Genomic DNA, 18,180 nt, shown 5'->3' on the forward strand with positions numbered 1-18,180 from the left:
TGTAATTATTATCAATGGTGTGGGAGGGAAGTGGAACATTCTGAAACTTTTGTCCCTGTAGAGGGGTCCCTATGAATGCCACCTGCCACTCAAGTGCTCCAAGAAGAATAACAATCCCTACCTGTGTTCCCCAAGCATTCCTCCAGCCAAGCCACCTGCCCTTGTGGTGTTTGCCTGCCTTCTCCACAGGAGTAGGACAGTACTTTTTGTTCTGTATCCCAGTTAAGCCTCCTGATGTTAAAAACTCCAGGCTTTAAGCCCTATTGGATAAAAAAAAAATTCTAGGAAATAAGCTCCTTTGTTATTCCCAGTCAATGGCTTTGAGGAAGTGTCCTCCTTGTGCATTTCCCTGCATAATCCTCTCTCTCTCTCTCTCTCTCTCTCTCTCTCTCTCTCTGTCTCTGTCTTTGTCTCTGTCTCTCTCTCTCTCTTGTCTTTCTCTGCAACCAGGGGTCCTTCCCTTCCACAGTGCCCAGGATCCATGTCTCCCCCAAACCATGTCTTTGCATTTCCTACTTTCCTCAATGTCGCCTTTTCTCTCCCTCTAGTTGTGAAGTTGTTCTGTCAGTCTTCAGGTCAATTTCATAGGTATTCAGAATGATTTGACAGCCATCTAGGTTTGTTTAAGTAATGAGAAAAGCCTAAAGTTCTCCTACTATGCAATTATCTTAGCTCTGAAGCAGGAAACCTTGAAAAGGAAGGAAAAGCTCATGGTATCACCCTTCTGGATACCATAATGTACTGTAAAGCTATAATAATAAGAACAGTACTTTATTGGCACAAATGTGGATAAATAGATACATGAGCACAACAGAATAGCCCCCAAATAAGTCCTCACTTATATGGACAATTATTCAGTGACAAAAGAGGCAAGAATATACAATGGGGAAACTATCCATTCAATAAATGATGTTGAGAAAACTAAAAAGATACTTGCAAAAGAATGAAATTTGACCACTTTCACACCATAAACAAAAGTAAATTGATAACGGGTGGGAAGACATAAATGTAATATCTAAATCATAAAAGTCTTAGAAGAAAACATAAGCAGTGAGTTCTTTGACAAAAGTCTGAGCAATATTTACTTGAATATGGTTCCTCAGGCAAGGACAGCAAAAACAAAAACAAACTATTAGGACCATATCAAACAATTTTTTTTCACAGCCAATGTAACTATTAACAAAATGAAAACACAACCCACTTAATGGGAATAGATACTTTCAAATTATGTATCTAATAAGGGATTCACTATGAAAATACATAACAAACTCATACAATTCAGTATGAAAAACTCAAGCAACCCAATTTAAAAATGGGCAAAGATCTGACTGGAATTTTCTAAATTTTTTTTTTCAACGTTTATTTATTTTTGGGACAGAGAGAGACAGAGCATGAACGGGGGAGGGGCAGAGAGAGAGGGAGACACAGAATCGGAAACAGGCTCCAGGCTCTGAGCCATCAGCTGACTGGAATTTTCAAAAAAGATGTACAGATATACAATGGTTACAGGAAAATATGCTAAACATCACTAACCATTAGGAAAATATATATCAAAGCCAGAGTAATATATAATCTCACATCTATCACCATGACTAATATCAAAAGGACAGGAAACAACAAATTGTAAATATGTGGAAAGGGATAATGTGAACTGTTGGTGGCAATATAAATTGGTGTAGCCATTATTGAAAACTGCTTGAGGATATTAAAAATAAATAAAATTGAATTATCACATTATCCAGTAATTCCAGTACAAGGTAATTATCTAAAAATTAAAAACACAAATTTAAAAAGCATTTCTATGTTTATTACAGCATTACTTACATAGCCAAGATATGGAAGAAACATAAATGTCCAATGATTGTTGAATGGATAAATAAAACATAGTGTGTGTATATATATATATGTTTCTATCTATATAATGGAATATTACTTAGCCATAAAAATGAATTAAGAAAGAATGAGATATTGCCATTTGTTTATTTTTTTTTTATTTTTATTTTTTATTTATTTTTTTTCAATGTTTATTTATTTTTGGGACAGAGAGAGACAGAGCATGAACGGGCGAGGGGCAGAGAGAGAGGGAGACACAGAATCGGAAACAGGCTCCAGGCTCTAAGCCATCAGCCCAGAGCCTGATGCGGGGCTCGAACTCACGGACCGCGAGATCGTGACCTGGCTGAAGCCGGACGCTTAACCGACTGGGCCACCCAGGCGCCCCGAGATATTGCCATTTGAGACAATATGGATGTACCTAGATAGTACTATGCTAAGTGAAATAGTTCAGATGAAGAAAGCCAAATACCATATGATTTCTTTTGCATGTGGAATCTAAAAATCAAAACAGAGACACCTGGGTGGCTCAGTTGATTGAACGTCTGACTTCTGCTCAGGTCATAATCTCGTGGTTTGTGAGTCCAAGCCCTAGTTTGGGTTCTGTGCTGACATCTCAGAACCTGGAGTCTTCTTTGGATTCTGTATCTCCCTCTCTTTCTCCTCCCCGCCCACACTTGTGCTCTCTCTCTCTCTCTCAAAAATAAATAAACATTATTTTTTAATACAAATAAAAATTAAAACAAACTAAGGAACAGAACAAAACAAACTGTGGTTTTAGATGCAGAGAATAACTGATGGTTGTTATAGAGGATATTGGTGGGGGAATAAATGAAATGAGTAAAGGGAAATAACAGGTGCTATCTTTCAGTAACAAAATATATTTAGAAAACGGGTATAGTTTCTCAGGATCCACATAAGAGTGAAAACATATGGTATCTGTCTTTCTCTGTATGACTTATTTCACTTAGCATGGGGGAGGGGAAGGAAAAAAAAAAGTTAGAGAGGGAGGGACCCAAAACATAAGAGACTTAAAAACTGAGAACAAACTGAGGGTTTGATGGGGGGTAGGAGGGAGTGGAGGTTGAGTGATGGGTATTGAGGAGGGTACCTGTTGGGATGACCACTGGGTGTTGTATGGAAACCAATTTGACAATAAATTTCATATTAAAAAAAAAATAAGTAAAAAAAAAATAAAAAATGGGCATATAATGTACAGCACAGGGAATATAGTCAATACTATTCTATTATATTTGTATGGTGGTCAATAATAACTAGACTCAATTTGCTCATGATTTCATAAAACACAAATATTCTATCACTACCTTTTGGTAGTGGAAACTAATAAAGTATATCCGGTCAATTATGCTTCAGTTAAAAAAAAAAATCTTGCTGTGTGAACAAGGGTTTAAGATAATAACATTTTGCACTCTCCTAAGCATAGAGATATGATTTTGGAGATACATACTTTACTCTCATTCTCTTTGAATGACCTCCTCCAACCGTCATAAATGTAGTTAATAGTGTCAGAAAGAGATTTATTCAAACAGTTTGAAAAATTTTAAAAGCATTTGGCAATACTTGTTACAGTGTTGTCCTTTGGGGATATTTTAATGTAAGACAGCTCAGAACTACTAAATACCCAACAGGTCCACTATTCTCGAGAGAATATCATCCTGGGCAGTGTTAGAGGGTCATGGCTCAGACCTCTCTGAATCATAATACAGGTTCTCAAAACTCTGTGAATAAGCTCTATGAGGATGAAACTTGTATTTACTTGTTATCCAGCTGCACAACACATGGCTCACAGATACAAAATATAGTTTCCAACCTCCATCTGTAATAAACCGCATCATCTTCACAGAGCAGTGAACTCTCAGAATTTTTAGTTTCACTCTAATTTGTGTATTTCCTCTTAAAGGTAAACTCCGGAAAGAATATGGTAAGTCATTCATTACTTCCTTGTGTATTCATATTGATCACAGTATAAAAAGTCAGGCCTTTTTTGAAGGAAAGTTTTAAGAGAAAAACACTTGGTAAAGATATAAGTATATACATACCACTTTGGAATTTGGGATTGTGCATTTCCTTTCATTTTTTTCTTTTTTTTTTTTTTTAATTTTTTTTCAATGTTTATTTATTTTTGGGACAGAGAGAGACAGAGCATGAACGGGGGAGGGGCAGAGAGAGAGGGAGACACAGAATCGGAAACAGGCTCCAGGCTCCGAGCCATCAGCCCAGAGCCCGACGCGGGGCTCGAACCCACGGACCGCGAGATCGTGACCTGGCTGAAGTCGGACTCTTAACCGACTGCGCCACCCAGGCGCCCCCATTTTTTTCTTTTTTTAAAAAAAATTTAAAGGTTTTTACTTTATTATTGAGAGACAGAGAGAGACAGAGCATGAGCAGGTGAGAGGCAGAGAGAGGAGGAGACACAGAATCTGAAGCAGGCTCCAGGCTCCATGCCGTCAGCACAAGGCCTGACACGGGGCTCGAACTCACAAACCGCGAGATCATGACCTGAGCCGAAGTTGGATGTTCAACCGACTGAGACACCCAGGCGCCCCTCATTTTTTCTTAATTAGGTTGTTCGAGTGTCCATGAGCTCTATTAGGTCATGCTGTGTCTAATCCCTTGAAGTTTGCAAATGTTGCTTTGATTCTACAGAGAGGAGAAACTGGGTAATACTTGAGGAAAATACTAAAGGAAGGTCTGCAGTTAAATCTACCAGATATACTGAAAAGGTACAGGGTGCTACATTTCAATGCACAGCACAGCCTTGTTTACTATCCAAATCTCTACTAATGTTAGCTATTCTCACTTTTTGTTGTTTGAAGTGCATGTTTTACTTGCTAACCCACTTTCACTGGAATTGAGAAAAGGAAGCTTGTGTAAAATGTACTTGGAGAACATTTTTTTTCTCTTCTGCATTTTCAAAATTTCCTCATGTCTTGAGGATTCTTTCTTACCTATTCTGACCCACTAAAATTTAAAAAAATTTCCTCATGTACCACACACCAGTTTCCAAAGTAGAAATTGCTGTTTGTATTATCATCAGACTATGCTCCTAGATGAAGCATTAGAGGAAAATTATGTCTTTCAATGCCCAGGATTTCTTCTTGGGATGAGCAATAAAGACTAATTAGCTGTTTCAGGTTGTTTCTGGCTCTGGATATATTCTTCTCTCAAAGGCTCACTGATCTTGTCCCAGTCTCTTGTAGTTCAAACCCCATGTGTAATCTGGATGAATTTTGCTTGGGAAATATTCTAGGATGACATCCACACAATCAGCAGATGGAACCGAATGGACTGACTTAGTTCTTGGAGAAAGGAGACCGTAGATGATGGAGTTATGAGCATATTTTATGATACTATGCAGTCTCTTAGAAATTATCTATTTGAGATAATGTACACAATGCCTTCTTTTTTATTTTTTTGTTTTTTTCTTCTCTAGCTTTTAATTTTCACCTACTTGCCTAATATTTTACCAAGTCAGATGTTGAAAGATTTGAGTAAAGTCTGTTTCTTTAGAAATTCTTCCATATATACTTTGTTGAATTCTTTATTATATATTTGTTTTTACACAGAGCTCTTACGTGAACAGAAAGGTGAGTAGTATTTGTTTAAATTTTAGCGGCAGACATCATAGAAAAGTATATTGGTCAACTAAAATTTAGCAATTGATTCCATATCATAAATTATTTTTTAAATGGTCTTTCTTTTAAGCGGTTTCTCTATATATGATTAGTCATAAGTTGAAACTATTTTGTATTTTATAACATTATAAATTATAAGTTCTATAAATGATTTGCATTTTAAAAGAGTCACACTGTGGCATCTTTGTTGAAATCTTTCTCCTGTTTATTGTTTTGTTTTTTACAGTCTCAATAAGGTGTTCAGATATTCCTTTATGATTTTTCTACTATTACTTCTTAAATACAAATTAATACCTGAATTTTGATCTTCATATTGGTTTCTTCTAATATCTGAATCTATATTATTAAATAACAATTAATGCTAATTCTGCCAATCAAATATATCACCATCAATATTGGGCACTTTTAAAGACTTTGCATTTTTCTATATGATATATACAATTTTAAAAATATGATATGCATAAGCTTTGATATACCATATGCATATTTTTGTTTTGATTTTTCTTTATTCTTGGCCTTGTTTTTAGGAGAATTTTTTATGGTAATTTGGTCTCTGTACCTTTGTACTTGTTTTTCTCTATTCCTGAAATATTTTATTTCTGTAATCATTTCCTAATTAACTCTGTTTTTCCTGTGGGAACCTGGTGAACCCTCACTAGTTGAGAGAGGGATATGAGTAGTCTATGGTATCTCACAGCCATGCATTCTCTCATTATTGTTTTTCATGGTGATCTGTGCATGTGACAGGTCAGAGCTTTGTGTCCTCCTTTACCGAGGGAGCCTGATCCATGCGGAGCTAAGGGCGGCCAGTCCACAAATATCTGTTGAGTGGAAAAAATTATTTGTATTTATATTTTTCTTTGTCAAATTGTTTTGCTCCTTGTTTTTCTAGATTATGTATGAAAGAAAATATTAGCTAGGAAACAGACCTAATGTTTTATTTCCTGATCTAGGGTTTAAAGATCACATAACACCTAATTTTTGGAGAAACACTTATGTCAAAATTAATTTCTTGTATTCCCTTAATACTATATTGAATTGAATCTCATGTCTTTGGCCATGCAACTCTGGGCCAAGTGAGGCAAGGTGAAGAATCTTGTCCTGGAGATGCCTAGAAATATATTTGGCATGAGACTTTCAGTTAGGCTCTATGTGACCTCAAGAGAGTGATGTGAAGGGAACACTTCCTAAGAGAGTTACTAAGTACTCCTCTCCCATGAAAGGCTATCGTTCGTGTTGGAATTGACAGGGAGGACCTTAAGGAATCTGCCAAAATCCTCTCCAAAAGAAAGTGATAATTTGAACATCTAAGCACTCAGACTACCCTCATGTGAGACAAGTTTTTCTCCTTCCTTTACACAAACTCCCACTCCACTCCACCTTCAGTTCTCTTTCCTGGAGGAACCACAAGTTTCATGGGAGGTGAGAGAAGGTAAGAGACCTGAGGCAGAAGGGAAATGGGCCATTGCATGGCCTGAACAATTTAATACTCAAAATAGACATGAAAAAATAATTCTGGGAAATTTATTTGAAACGTTAACAGTGAGATTAAATAAGGTTGTTTTTTGCATAAACTTGATGATTTCTAAGTTATTCTACAAACCAGTTATAAAGCCACATATAACTATGGCCCTATACTCACGTTTGGTCAAATGTTTAATAAATAGCTATTGAAAATATACTTGTTTAGGGGCGCCTGGGTGGCGCAGTCGGTTAAGCGTCCGGCTTCAGCCAGGTCACGATCTCGCGGTCCGTGAGTTCGAGCCCCCCGTCAGGCTCTGGGCTGATGGCTCAGAGCCTGGAGCCTGTTTCCGATTCTGTGTCTCCCTCTCTCTCTGCCCCTCCCCCGTTCATGCTCTGTCTCTCTCTGTCCCAAAAATAAATAAAAACGTTGAAACAAAAATTAAAAAAAAAAAAAGAAAATATACTTGTTTAAATAAATTTGGTAATGTCAAGAAACATACTATATTATTATCTACTTAAGAAAATTCTCAAGAAAGGCCTTGTGAACAGTTTTGCTGACTCTTCTCTGAAACACTCAAAGAAATGGGTTATCCCGAAGTGGTTGGGGGTACAATCCATTGAAATTCCAATCGACCCTAAGTCTGCAGCCATGTGGCGTTCATTCTGGAAGACAAATCTGCAGTAAGTTTATATTAATGTAAGATAAACATGGTATGTTTCCAAGACTGTACATCTAAACAGCCTGTAGTTTGGAACATTTTAAGGTGTGAAGCGGGAAAGTACCTCCTTATTTCTAAAAATCCAAGACAGACACCTTAAGTTTTTATGGTTGCTCAAATAAAGGATATATTGCTAGAGCTGAGTATGCCAAATATAACACGTCTTTAATGCAAAGTAAGGTAAAACAAACCCTCCATTTCAGTAAATCCTCCTTTCTCAGAAGCACCCCCCACTTCATTTCCTTCTTATAAGCTGCCAGGTATTGTAAATGAAGTGTGATAAAATGAGGGTCTGAAGGCCACTTTCAGACTTCCCTCTTATCCTGGAAAGAATGGGTAGAATTTGTAGGTCCTTGGCACTTATATTCTCAAATTTGAGACATCATCCAAAAGAGATCACTTTTAATATCCTATTTTATATCTACATAAACACATTTCCAAGTCAAATAGTATGTATTTAGTTTGTGTTTATTATTATTATTATTATTATTATTATTATTATTATTCAGGAAATAACTATCTCTCTCTGTGTGACACATATACACTGGATCATTAAGTCTTTGTTCTCAGGGTCTCTGTTTTCAAATTGAGACCAAGTAATAGGACAGATATTCCATGAATAGGGATAAGAGGACACATTCTAACATACATTTTATTTCTTTATTTCTTTATATAGGGAACATAGAAAAAAAGAACGGTAAGTGATATTTATATTTGATTGAAGCAGTGTTTGAATATCCCATATCAATATTCCAATATTGATGTTCTTTCATTATTATTAAAGAACAAATTCCAGGCACCCCATGTGTGACCTAAAAGTTTTTGAAACAAGTAAAGTATCTTCCTGCTACTTTAAAAAGTGAACATAACTATTCATAAGACAAAGTTTTAGGCATAAATACAGAAGAACAAGATGAATCCATGTGTGCCATTAGCGCTGGAACTCAGGTCTTACGTTCAGTGCCATTCAGTGAGGTCATTTGTCTTTTGTATATATAGTAATTAACTGAATATTTTACAGTCAGTGCTTAAGAAACAATGAGACAAAAGGACTGTCTTTCTTTATGGAAGTTGCTACAAGAATGATACAAATTCCACATTTAAATAATAAATAAAAAACAAATATTCTAATATTTGTTATGGAGGAGGGTAAATGATGCCATGGATAGTACAACAGTTGGACTGGGCTCAGACATGAGGTTCTAGATTTGCTAAAGAAGGTCAATGCAGAAGAGGCTGGAGATATTGAAAAGGACAGGTAGGTCAAAGAGAGAACTATCACGTGTAAAGCAGAAAGCACAACATGCACTAAACTCTGAGGGGAGGTGAGTCTGTGGTTCTATTAGAAGAGACAATATTAGCCAGGTGCCTCTGGTTCTGAAAACCTAGACAAGGCTATACGTAGGCAAAGGCTGGTAAATGCAACATCTCCTTACCATTCTAAGAATTTTGAATGCTCTCTAAGAAACAGAATTTTGAATATTATCCAAGAAAATAAGAAAATCATATAAATTCTAAAAAGGGGTACAGTGACAAGATTTTCAATTCAAAAATGTTATTTCCTTGAAGGTAGAGAACAGATTATATGGTTAGTGGTAAAAGAAAAAAAAAATAAAAAGAAAAGCTAAGACAATCTACTCTGAGATATACACTGAACTAAATAAACAGGTCTTAAAAGTCTGTACATGTTTGTGTACAGTCTGTGTAAAATCGGTAGTTTAATGGAAAAGAGAAATCCTATGTAAAGTCTATGGTTTAATTTTGACTCTAATTTCCATGCCCTGGAAGCCTATGTCCCTGCTGTGTTTAATTTTGGAATCCTATTAAGATTTAGATTTTCTATGCAACAAACATTCTCACTTAAGGAAAGCTGTTGATCAAATGTAAAAGTACTCTGAATGGGTCTGTATAACATAAGCCCATCCTGACTGAAATCAGAATTAACTACAAATTAATCCAATTCTGAAACCACTATACATATATTTGTTACATTTCTAATAATTTTTCTCAACTCATTTTCCCAGAATTGAATTAATACTTCTTTGGAGTAAAGAAAAACTTGAATTCATTTCATAAAAAATACCAACAAGTATCTTTTCTCTTATCAAAAAAAAAAAATTAAACGTGATTCATGGAAGAATGAAAGCATTTATCTATAGTTTAACAAAGGTAGGTTAGTCATGTGGGACATATCCTGAGAGGAAAAAAAAATATTTGTCATCATTGTCCTCCTCATCATCATCTTCACCACCAACAACCTACATTTATTTATTAATGCTCTTTACATTTTAAAAATGTGCTTTACAATAGTAATACATAGGCAAATACAGAGCACATATTTCTTTCTGTCATGTACCTAAAATTAAAAGAAGAATAAAGTAAATGTATTAATAAAGTAATACATCAATGAACTAGCAGAAACTATGACTGAGGAGGTAGATAGAAGGCAGATAATAACCAACCTCTTAATTTTAGAATTTAATATTTATCTTATGAGTGGTGAAAGGAACTGAGGAATTCTGAGTAAGTAGGTATTCAACATAAAAATTATAAGATCTGAGTTTTAAAAAGACTGCATTAGAGAATCCATTGACGTGTGCAGGAGTGGGCATTGGAAGACCTGTAAAGGAGCTTCCACAGTCAATGAGCAAGACTCAGAAGGCTGATGAAGGGTGGAGGTTGGTGGAAGGGCTTGAGAAAGCAGGAAACCTAAGATGGAGCTAGAGTCAAATGACCATAATGAATAATTCAATGTGGAGGGTGGAGTGGGAGGAAATGGAGAAGGAAATACAAACAAAGCGCCCCTCTTAGTGGCCTGTACAGCTGGATCCAGTGATTTTATTCACTAAGTTGGTAATAAAATTCAATACTTAATTCATCAACTCTCTTAACATTAGTAATCTCTTCAATTGCCTAAACTTCTGATAATTAGAACCAATCCCTCAGTGACACTTGGCAAAAAAAAAAAAAAAAAAAAAGGCTTAATCTTCATTCTCTGTTTTTGATTTATTGTTTTGTCTTTGCTCTTTATAGTCACAAACTGCATTTTTATTTTATACATTTTTTGACACAGTCATTTTTCTGTATATCATTTGTCTTTTATTCCCTTTCTGTCAGATCACCTGAAGGATGGGATTTATAAATGAACAATAATTTTGTTTTTAATTTTATGAGAATAAGGGAAAAATCAGTAATTCAACGCTTAAAAAATAAAGTTTATTGTTTTATTTATTTATTTTTTTATTTATATATGAAATTTATTGTCAAATTGGTTTCCATACAACACCCAGTGCTCATCCCAAAAGGTGCCCTCCTCAATACCCATCACCCACCCTCTCCTCCCTCCCACCCCCCATCAACCCTTAGTTCGTTCTCAGTTCTCAACAGTCTCTTATGCTTTGGCTCTCTCCCACTCTAACCTCTTTTTTTTTTTTTTTTCCTTCCCCTCCCCCATGGGTTCCTGTTAAGTTTCTCAGGATCCACCTAAGAGTGAAACCATATGGTATCTGTCTTTCTCTGTATGGCTTATTTCACTTAGCATCACACTCTCCAGTTCCATCCACGTTGCTACAAAAGGCCATATTTCATTTTTTCTCATTGCCACGTAGTATTCCATTGTGTATATAAACCACAATTTCTTTATCCATTCATCAGTTGATGGACATTTAGGCTCTTTCCATAATTTGGCTATTGTTGAGAGTGCTGCTATGAACATTGGGGTACAAGTGCCCCTATGCATTAAGTTTTATTTAAAAATAAGTCAGTTAAGGGGTGCCTGGGTGGCTCAGTTAGTTAAGCATCTGACTTCAGCTCAGGTCATAATCTCACAGTCCGTGAGTTCCAGACCCCCGTTAGGCTCTGTGCTGACATCTCAGAGCCTGGAGCCTGTTTCGGACTCTGCGTCTCCCTCTCTGCCCCTCCCCTGCTCATGCTCTGTCTCTCAAAAAAAAAAAAAAAATTAAAAAAATTAAAAATAAATCAGTTAATTATGCTATAGAATAGTGTTTATTTTCATTAAAATGTTACAATTAATCTCTAAAAGAATAGAGCACATTATGAAAAACATGCATTAGATTATTCCTTTCACTATTGTGGGGTAAAACTATTCTGCATATTTAGATAATGAGAATATGGCAAGATATTTTAAAGGGATTATAGATGGGTAATAGACACCTAATGGGTCCCTTTTTCTTTCCTTGACTTTTTAAAAATAAATTGACACATATCATTTTTGTAACAAATTATGTTTATAATTAAACACAAAGAATATAACCCTTGTGAAAATGAGCACAAATACCTCGGATGGCCCTTCTTCTGTTAAAGCACCTTGATTTTGGAATGGTGCTTCAATTGTCAGGCAGCTTGTTAATGCCTCTGTGGGTGAAGAAACTGGGTCTTATTCATCACAATGAAAATAGTGCTTTGTCTAAAAAAGAGTCTCAGTAAAAATGTGCTGGATAAGTAGAAAATTTTTGCAGTTAAATTAGGAATATCATGAATAAAAAGTAATAAATGCTACTTGTGGACATGTCAGATAAGTTAAATACCAGATGCTGAATGCAGATTTTTTTTTTTCACGTTAGCTCATTTATCCATCACATTGTAAATAACAGTATCAACCTAATTTATGGTACTTTCTTGATATCACACAGATCACACTTGGGAGAGATATAATTTGGTTATATTTGGAAAAAGCTCTGTTCATATTTTGAACCAACTCTAGCTGGCCACCATGAGACTCTAGTTTAAAATTTTATTATCTATTCACATAAGTGCAATTTCTAACTGCATGACAATTTGTGTTTCATAAATTTTTATATTACTTACAACTCTATGCCCTATCTTTGAATATCAATTTCTTCCTTAATTTACATGACTGTGATTTCTGTGGTAGTGCCTATATTTTTGTGCTTACATATGTAGCACAAAAACAGACAAAAAGATTAAATGATAAATCATGATTATATTATAGTGAAATGATAAATAATTATTGTTATAATTTTCTTAGAAGAATGTTTTATTGTCTGGATTATAAAATAAAATCACCATTTTGATTCTGAATGCATGATGTACCCACATATTGATAGTAGACTTTATTTAAAATAAATTACCTTGGGGGTTATTGGGTGGCTCAGTCAGTTGAGCATCTGACTCTTGATTTCAGTTCATGATCTCACAGTTCGTGCATTTGAGCCCCGCACTGAGCCCTATGTCAGGCTCTGTACCATTAGTGTGGAGACTGCTTGGGATTTTCTCTCACCCTTCCTCTCTGCCCCTCTGCTGCTTGCACATGCTTTCTCTCTCTCTCTTTAAAAATAAATAAGTAAAATTTAAAAAAAAATTAAAAAAAACTTTTTTTACCTAGTAAATACAAAACTTTTGCAAAGGAAAAAAAACTCTATTGATAACTGGATGCTAAATATTCTTAAGTCACATATCAATTTCAGGTACATATTGAACACTATATTGAACACATATTAAACATTATATCTGGCAAAGCTCATATCTCTAAGAATTCTGTTTTTTTTTTTTTTTTAACGTGATACATTTCTATTTGGAATATATTGACCACACTATAACCTGGTAATGTTCACATCAATATCACATCACATAATTATCATTTATTTTTTGTGGTGAGGATATTTAAAATCTAGTCTCTTAGCAACTTTGAAACAGCTCTTTAAAACCAAAATAAAATAAAATAAAATAATTAAATTAAATTAAATTAAATTGTGCTTATTTTTTTATCTTTTTTATTGACATATAATTGACAAATTACATTGTGTAAGTTTAAGGTATACAACGTGTTGATTCCATACATTTACATATTGCAATATAATTATCACCAAGGCATTAACTAACAACTCCATAATGTTGCATAATTATGATTTATTTACTGAGTAAGAAAAATCAAGATCTATCTTCTTAACAACTTTGATTTTTCTAATACTGTGTATTTGACAATAATTATTATGCTGTATAACAGATCTCAAAAACTTATTCATTTCCAGTTTTAAGTTTATACCCTTGGGCAAAATCTCTTAAATTCCCTCTACCTCCAGCCTCTGGTAATCATTATTCTATTCTCTGTTTCTATGACTTCAGGTTTTTTTTAAATTCCATATATAAGTGATATCGCACAGTATTTTTCTTTCTCTTTCTGACTTAATTTAGCATAATGCCATCGCAATTCACTTTCATTCATGTGGTTAAAACTGGCATTTACTTCTTTTCCGTCGATAAATAACGAACAGTGACAGTAATAATAATATACATAGTGATGTTGACCATATTTTTATGTACCTGTTGTTCTTTTGTCTATTTGTATGTCTTCTGTGGGGAAATGTCTACTCATTCCCTTTGTCCATTTTTTAAAACCAGATTGTTTGCTTTTTGCTATTGAGTCGTATATGTTTTTATATGGTTTCGACATTAACTCTTTCCTCATGATTTGCAAATATTGTCTCACTTTCTGATTGCTGCCTTTTCATTTTGTTGATTTTTCTCACAGTTCTGGAAGCTGGGAAATCCAAGTACAGGGCACCGGCAAATCTTCCTTGTTTGCAGATGGCCATGTTCTCACTGTTCTCTCACAAGGCAGAAGATGGGAGCAAGAACAAGTGTTCGTGGCTCTTCTTATGAGGGCACTAATCCTATTCATGAGGGCTCCACTGTAAAGACCTAATTACTTTCCAAAGCCCCAACTTTCTAATATTATTACACTGGGTTTAAAAGCATATGAATTTTGTAGAAATAAATTCCATCCATAAACATGACATTACAGGCACGGTAGCCAAAAATCTTGTTGTTGACATATTTTTAAAAAATAAAACCTAGCAAACAGGTTACAGAATTTTCTACTTTTTAAATTGCCAGGAAATACCTAAATACTATAACCTTATGGCACTTTACCATGAAAAAGACATGTGGCAGCATATATTGATTGCCCCTACCTCCACCAGCATGCCCAACAACTCATGCAAAGGAAGATAATAACATAAATAGTGGTGAAAGAAAGTAGAAAGAGAGTAAATGAACAGAAAATAAATAGGGTTAAAAGCCAAAGAAAGGAAGGGCATGGAGCCTTATACCATTGGTGAAGCTGGAATCTTGTAGTTACTCTGATGTGTCAGGACAGAGAGTTGTAATACCATTTGTGGGTGGGTGTATCTCATTGTCCTTCTGACATCTGTGCATATTTGTGTATGGGAGTATTTTTCTGTGTGTGTGTATGTGTGTGTGTGTTTATATATTTTATATATTACTGCACCTGTGGATTAAACTGGGTACAGTTTTCTATCCCATAAAAATCACACATAAAAAATGAAAAAATTCATAGTATACTGAAATTCTTTCTTAATATGTTACATTTTCAAAACAAACATTATAGCTGAACTAACTGCATTTAGTTTTTAATTCTTAAGGTGCGGAGAAAAAAATTATATCCAAACTCACTGGCACTTTCAATGCTAGTTTCTTAAATTTATACTTTTTTTTTTTTTGTTCTTTTGATGAGGGCAGTCTGTCCATAGGCTTAATACAAACACCTGGGAGAGGCTATTTCTTGTCAAAATTTTGCATTATGATCCTTTGAATTACGATAAAGCAAAGGCAGCCAAAGACTCTAAATACCTATTTTCCAAATATATAACTTGAATTCAATCTCTCTCTTTCTCTCTTTCTCTCTCTCTCTCTTTCTCTTTCTTCTTTCCAAGCAATTTACATGTGCAAATATTAGAAAGAGAGTCTAGTTGGGGCACCTGGGTGGCTTAGTCCGCTAAGCATCCAACTTTGGCTCAGGTCATGATCTCATGGTTCATGAGTCCTAGCTCCACATTGGGCCCTGTGCTCACAGCTCAGAGCTCAGAGCCTGAAGCCTACTTCTGATTCTGTGTCTCCCCCTCTCTCTATTCTCCTTCCCCACTCATGCTCTGTCTCTCTCTCTCTCAAAAATAAATAAACATTAAAAAAATTAGAAAGAGAGTCTAGTTAATGAGTCCTGACCAAATTCTCACAAGACTTGTCACTGTTTTGCATTTCAGGAAAGCTTCATGAAGAACTTGGTAAGTAATATTTCTCTGTGAGGATAGACATGTAAATATATTTCAAAACAAACTCTTACTCTATCTCATTCTTTCAGAAAGGATAAAATTCTTGGGAGAAGAAGGTGAGTAATGAAAATGACCATCTGTAGCCCTGACTCATGCACTTGCCTTTTGACCACTCATCCTTTTCTTGTTTTATTCATTGGTAAACCTTGGTTACAAAACTATACTCTTTTTCTTTTATTTTCTTTTTTTTCTTAATTTTAGGGTTGAAATATGCTCGACGCTATGCAGGTAACTAGAGATTGAAGTATTTGGATATTTGTTCTTATTTTTAGCCAGTACACTGGGCCACCAGACAAGGGGTCTCACAAACTCACACCAAACATATGCGCACGCACACACACACACATCCCTTTTTTTTCTCCAAAATTTCCACTTTGTTATGCTTATTATTGAGTATGTTATAGCTATAGCTCCTTATATATCACAAATGGTCCTGCTTCTGAGGTTCAGTGATGGATGGAAGCAGAACATTAGAGCCCAAAATGATATCATCTAACATGCTTTTCAGAACCAGAAATTCATTGGGGAATGTCTCTAGGGTGTAGCTGACAGGGAATGGGGTAAGGGCAGGCTGCCTTCTTACTATGTTAGGATGGAGGCTACTGACACAATGCCACTAATTTCCAAGGAATCAAAATTTGTGGCACTTCATTTAATTTGTCAAATTGAAAAACCAGAAGTTTTTGACATCTAACAAATTGTCAAATTTATGACCTCTGTTTAATATTAGGAACAACAACAATTTGTGTTATATTTTCTAACTTTGTATTAATGATTTCAAAGTATTTTCATTTGATTCCCACAAATACACTGTGAGGAAAAAATGCCAGGTATTAATATACTGATATATATATATATATATATATATATATATATATATATATATAATGAATATTATTAGGAGATTTCTCCAGTTTATACGACTAATTTACATAATATTTACTTTCATGAGACAACTTGAGAGGCACTTTTACCAATTGAATAAAGTATAGTCTAGATATCAGCTATTGCTTTGGAAAAATACCCATGAGCAACTAAGCTGCAATGGCTTTAAGTGCCTACAATCTTATATTTACAGTGCTAACTAAGACTAAGAGTCTTTATTTATTTTTAATATTGCATTAATACTAATGGAATTTTCTTTGTGGTTACACTAATACAAGTAGAATTTAGTTTTGCTTATAACTATGATCACTTAATTAATAGGAGAAATACATACAGTGTACATTAACAGAATCCTGTGTAATTAGGTAAATATCTGAATCAAGTTTAGCTTTGCTTTGTGTGTTTATATACTTAGCATACAACACTTTAAAAATTATTTTTGTATCCATGTATCTGAATTTTGCACCTATATGAAAGCAGTTTTAGGAAAATTAATTGAGTAACTCTAGATAAATTTCATTTGATGATTTATAACAATTTTAAACTGTCAAAACATTGAGAATCAATGTAAATATTTATAATTGTCTTCAGTTAATTCACAAATTGAATCAGGTAAGTCTGGACTTGAAGCCAAACATTGATGGATATTAGTAATCATTGTTCGACAAACTTCTCTAAGTATTTGTTGTCTCAACTACAAAATGAAAATATTTCTTCATTTCATATTTTGTTTTGAAAATTGAATATTTATAAATGTGCTTCATGTACCAGTAAGCAGAAAAAGTTCCTAGATAAAGGAAGGACTCTTGTATATTGCATTAATTACTGTTGAATATAATTGATCATAGCCAAGACTGACAACATGTTCTTCTATAGAAAATGTTACCCTGGATCCAGACACAGCTAACCCATATCTCCAAATTACTGATGACAACAAAAGTGTGAAAGGAGGTGATACCTTACAGGAACTACCCAAAAGAAGACAGCGGTTTGATAACCTGGTCTGTGTATTAGGTCAGCAAATTTTTTCCAAAGGTAAACACTACTGGGAAGTGAGTGTGAAAAATAAAATAAAATGGACTTTAGGCATTTGTAAGGATTCTGTCTGCAGACAGGGAGAAATCATGGTGTCCTCTGAGACTGGGTTCTGGACAATAGGCTTGAATAGAAACAATGACTACCAAGCTCTTTTAAACCCACAGAAAACACTCCACCTCGAGGAATCTCCTGAGACTATTGGTATCTTCCTGGACTATGAGGCTGGAAGAGTGTCGTTTTATAATGTGACCAATCTTTCTCACATCTACACCTATAGAAACTGCTTCACAGGTTCTCTGAGGCCATACTTTTATCCTGGCCCCCTCTACAATGGTCAAAATGAACACCCTCTCACCATCCTGCCCTTAGGTCATATTAGAAAAGCCATAGGAAGAAGACGTTCTATGTGACTGAGCAAAAATTGCCCTATTTTGAATCTGCTGAAACTAGGGATTTTTATGAAGTTTGTAAATA

At 34.9% G+C, this 18,180-nt stretch overlaps 1 protein-coding gene across 1 annotated transcript in view; it reads left to right on the forward strand.

Annotated features, from left to right (window-relative positions):
- Nucleotides 1-18,116, forward strand: part of LOC121023557 (butyrophilin subfamily 1 member A1-like) — a 76,765-nt gene extending 58,649 nt beyond the window's left edge. The window contains exons 6-9 of the mRNA XM_040465514.1: nucleotides 3,755-3,775; nucleotides 15,715-15,735; nucleotides 15,985-16,011; nucleotides 17,545-18,116. Of these exons, the coding sequence (XP_040321448.1) occupies nucleotides 3,755-3,775; nucleotides 15,715-15,735; nucleotides 15,985-16,011; nucleotides 17,545-18,116 (641 nt within the window). The remainder of the gene's footprint in view (nucleotides 1-3,754; nucleotides 3,776-15,714; nucleotides 15,736-15,984; nucleotides 16,012-17,544) is intronic.
- The last annotated feature ends 64 nt before the right edge of the window (nucleotides 18,117-18,180 follow it).

This window comes from Herpailurus yagouaroundi, unplaced genomic scaffold (genome assembly GCF_014898765.1).
Source record: "Herpailurus yagouaroundi ecotype Mexico unplaced genomic scaffold, PumYag 566, whole genome shotgun sequence".
Classification (NCBI taxonomy): domain Eukaryota; kingdom Metazoa; phylum Chordata; class Mammalia; order Carnivora; family Felidae; genus Herpailurus; species Herpailurus yagouaroundi.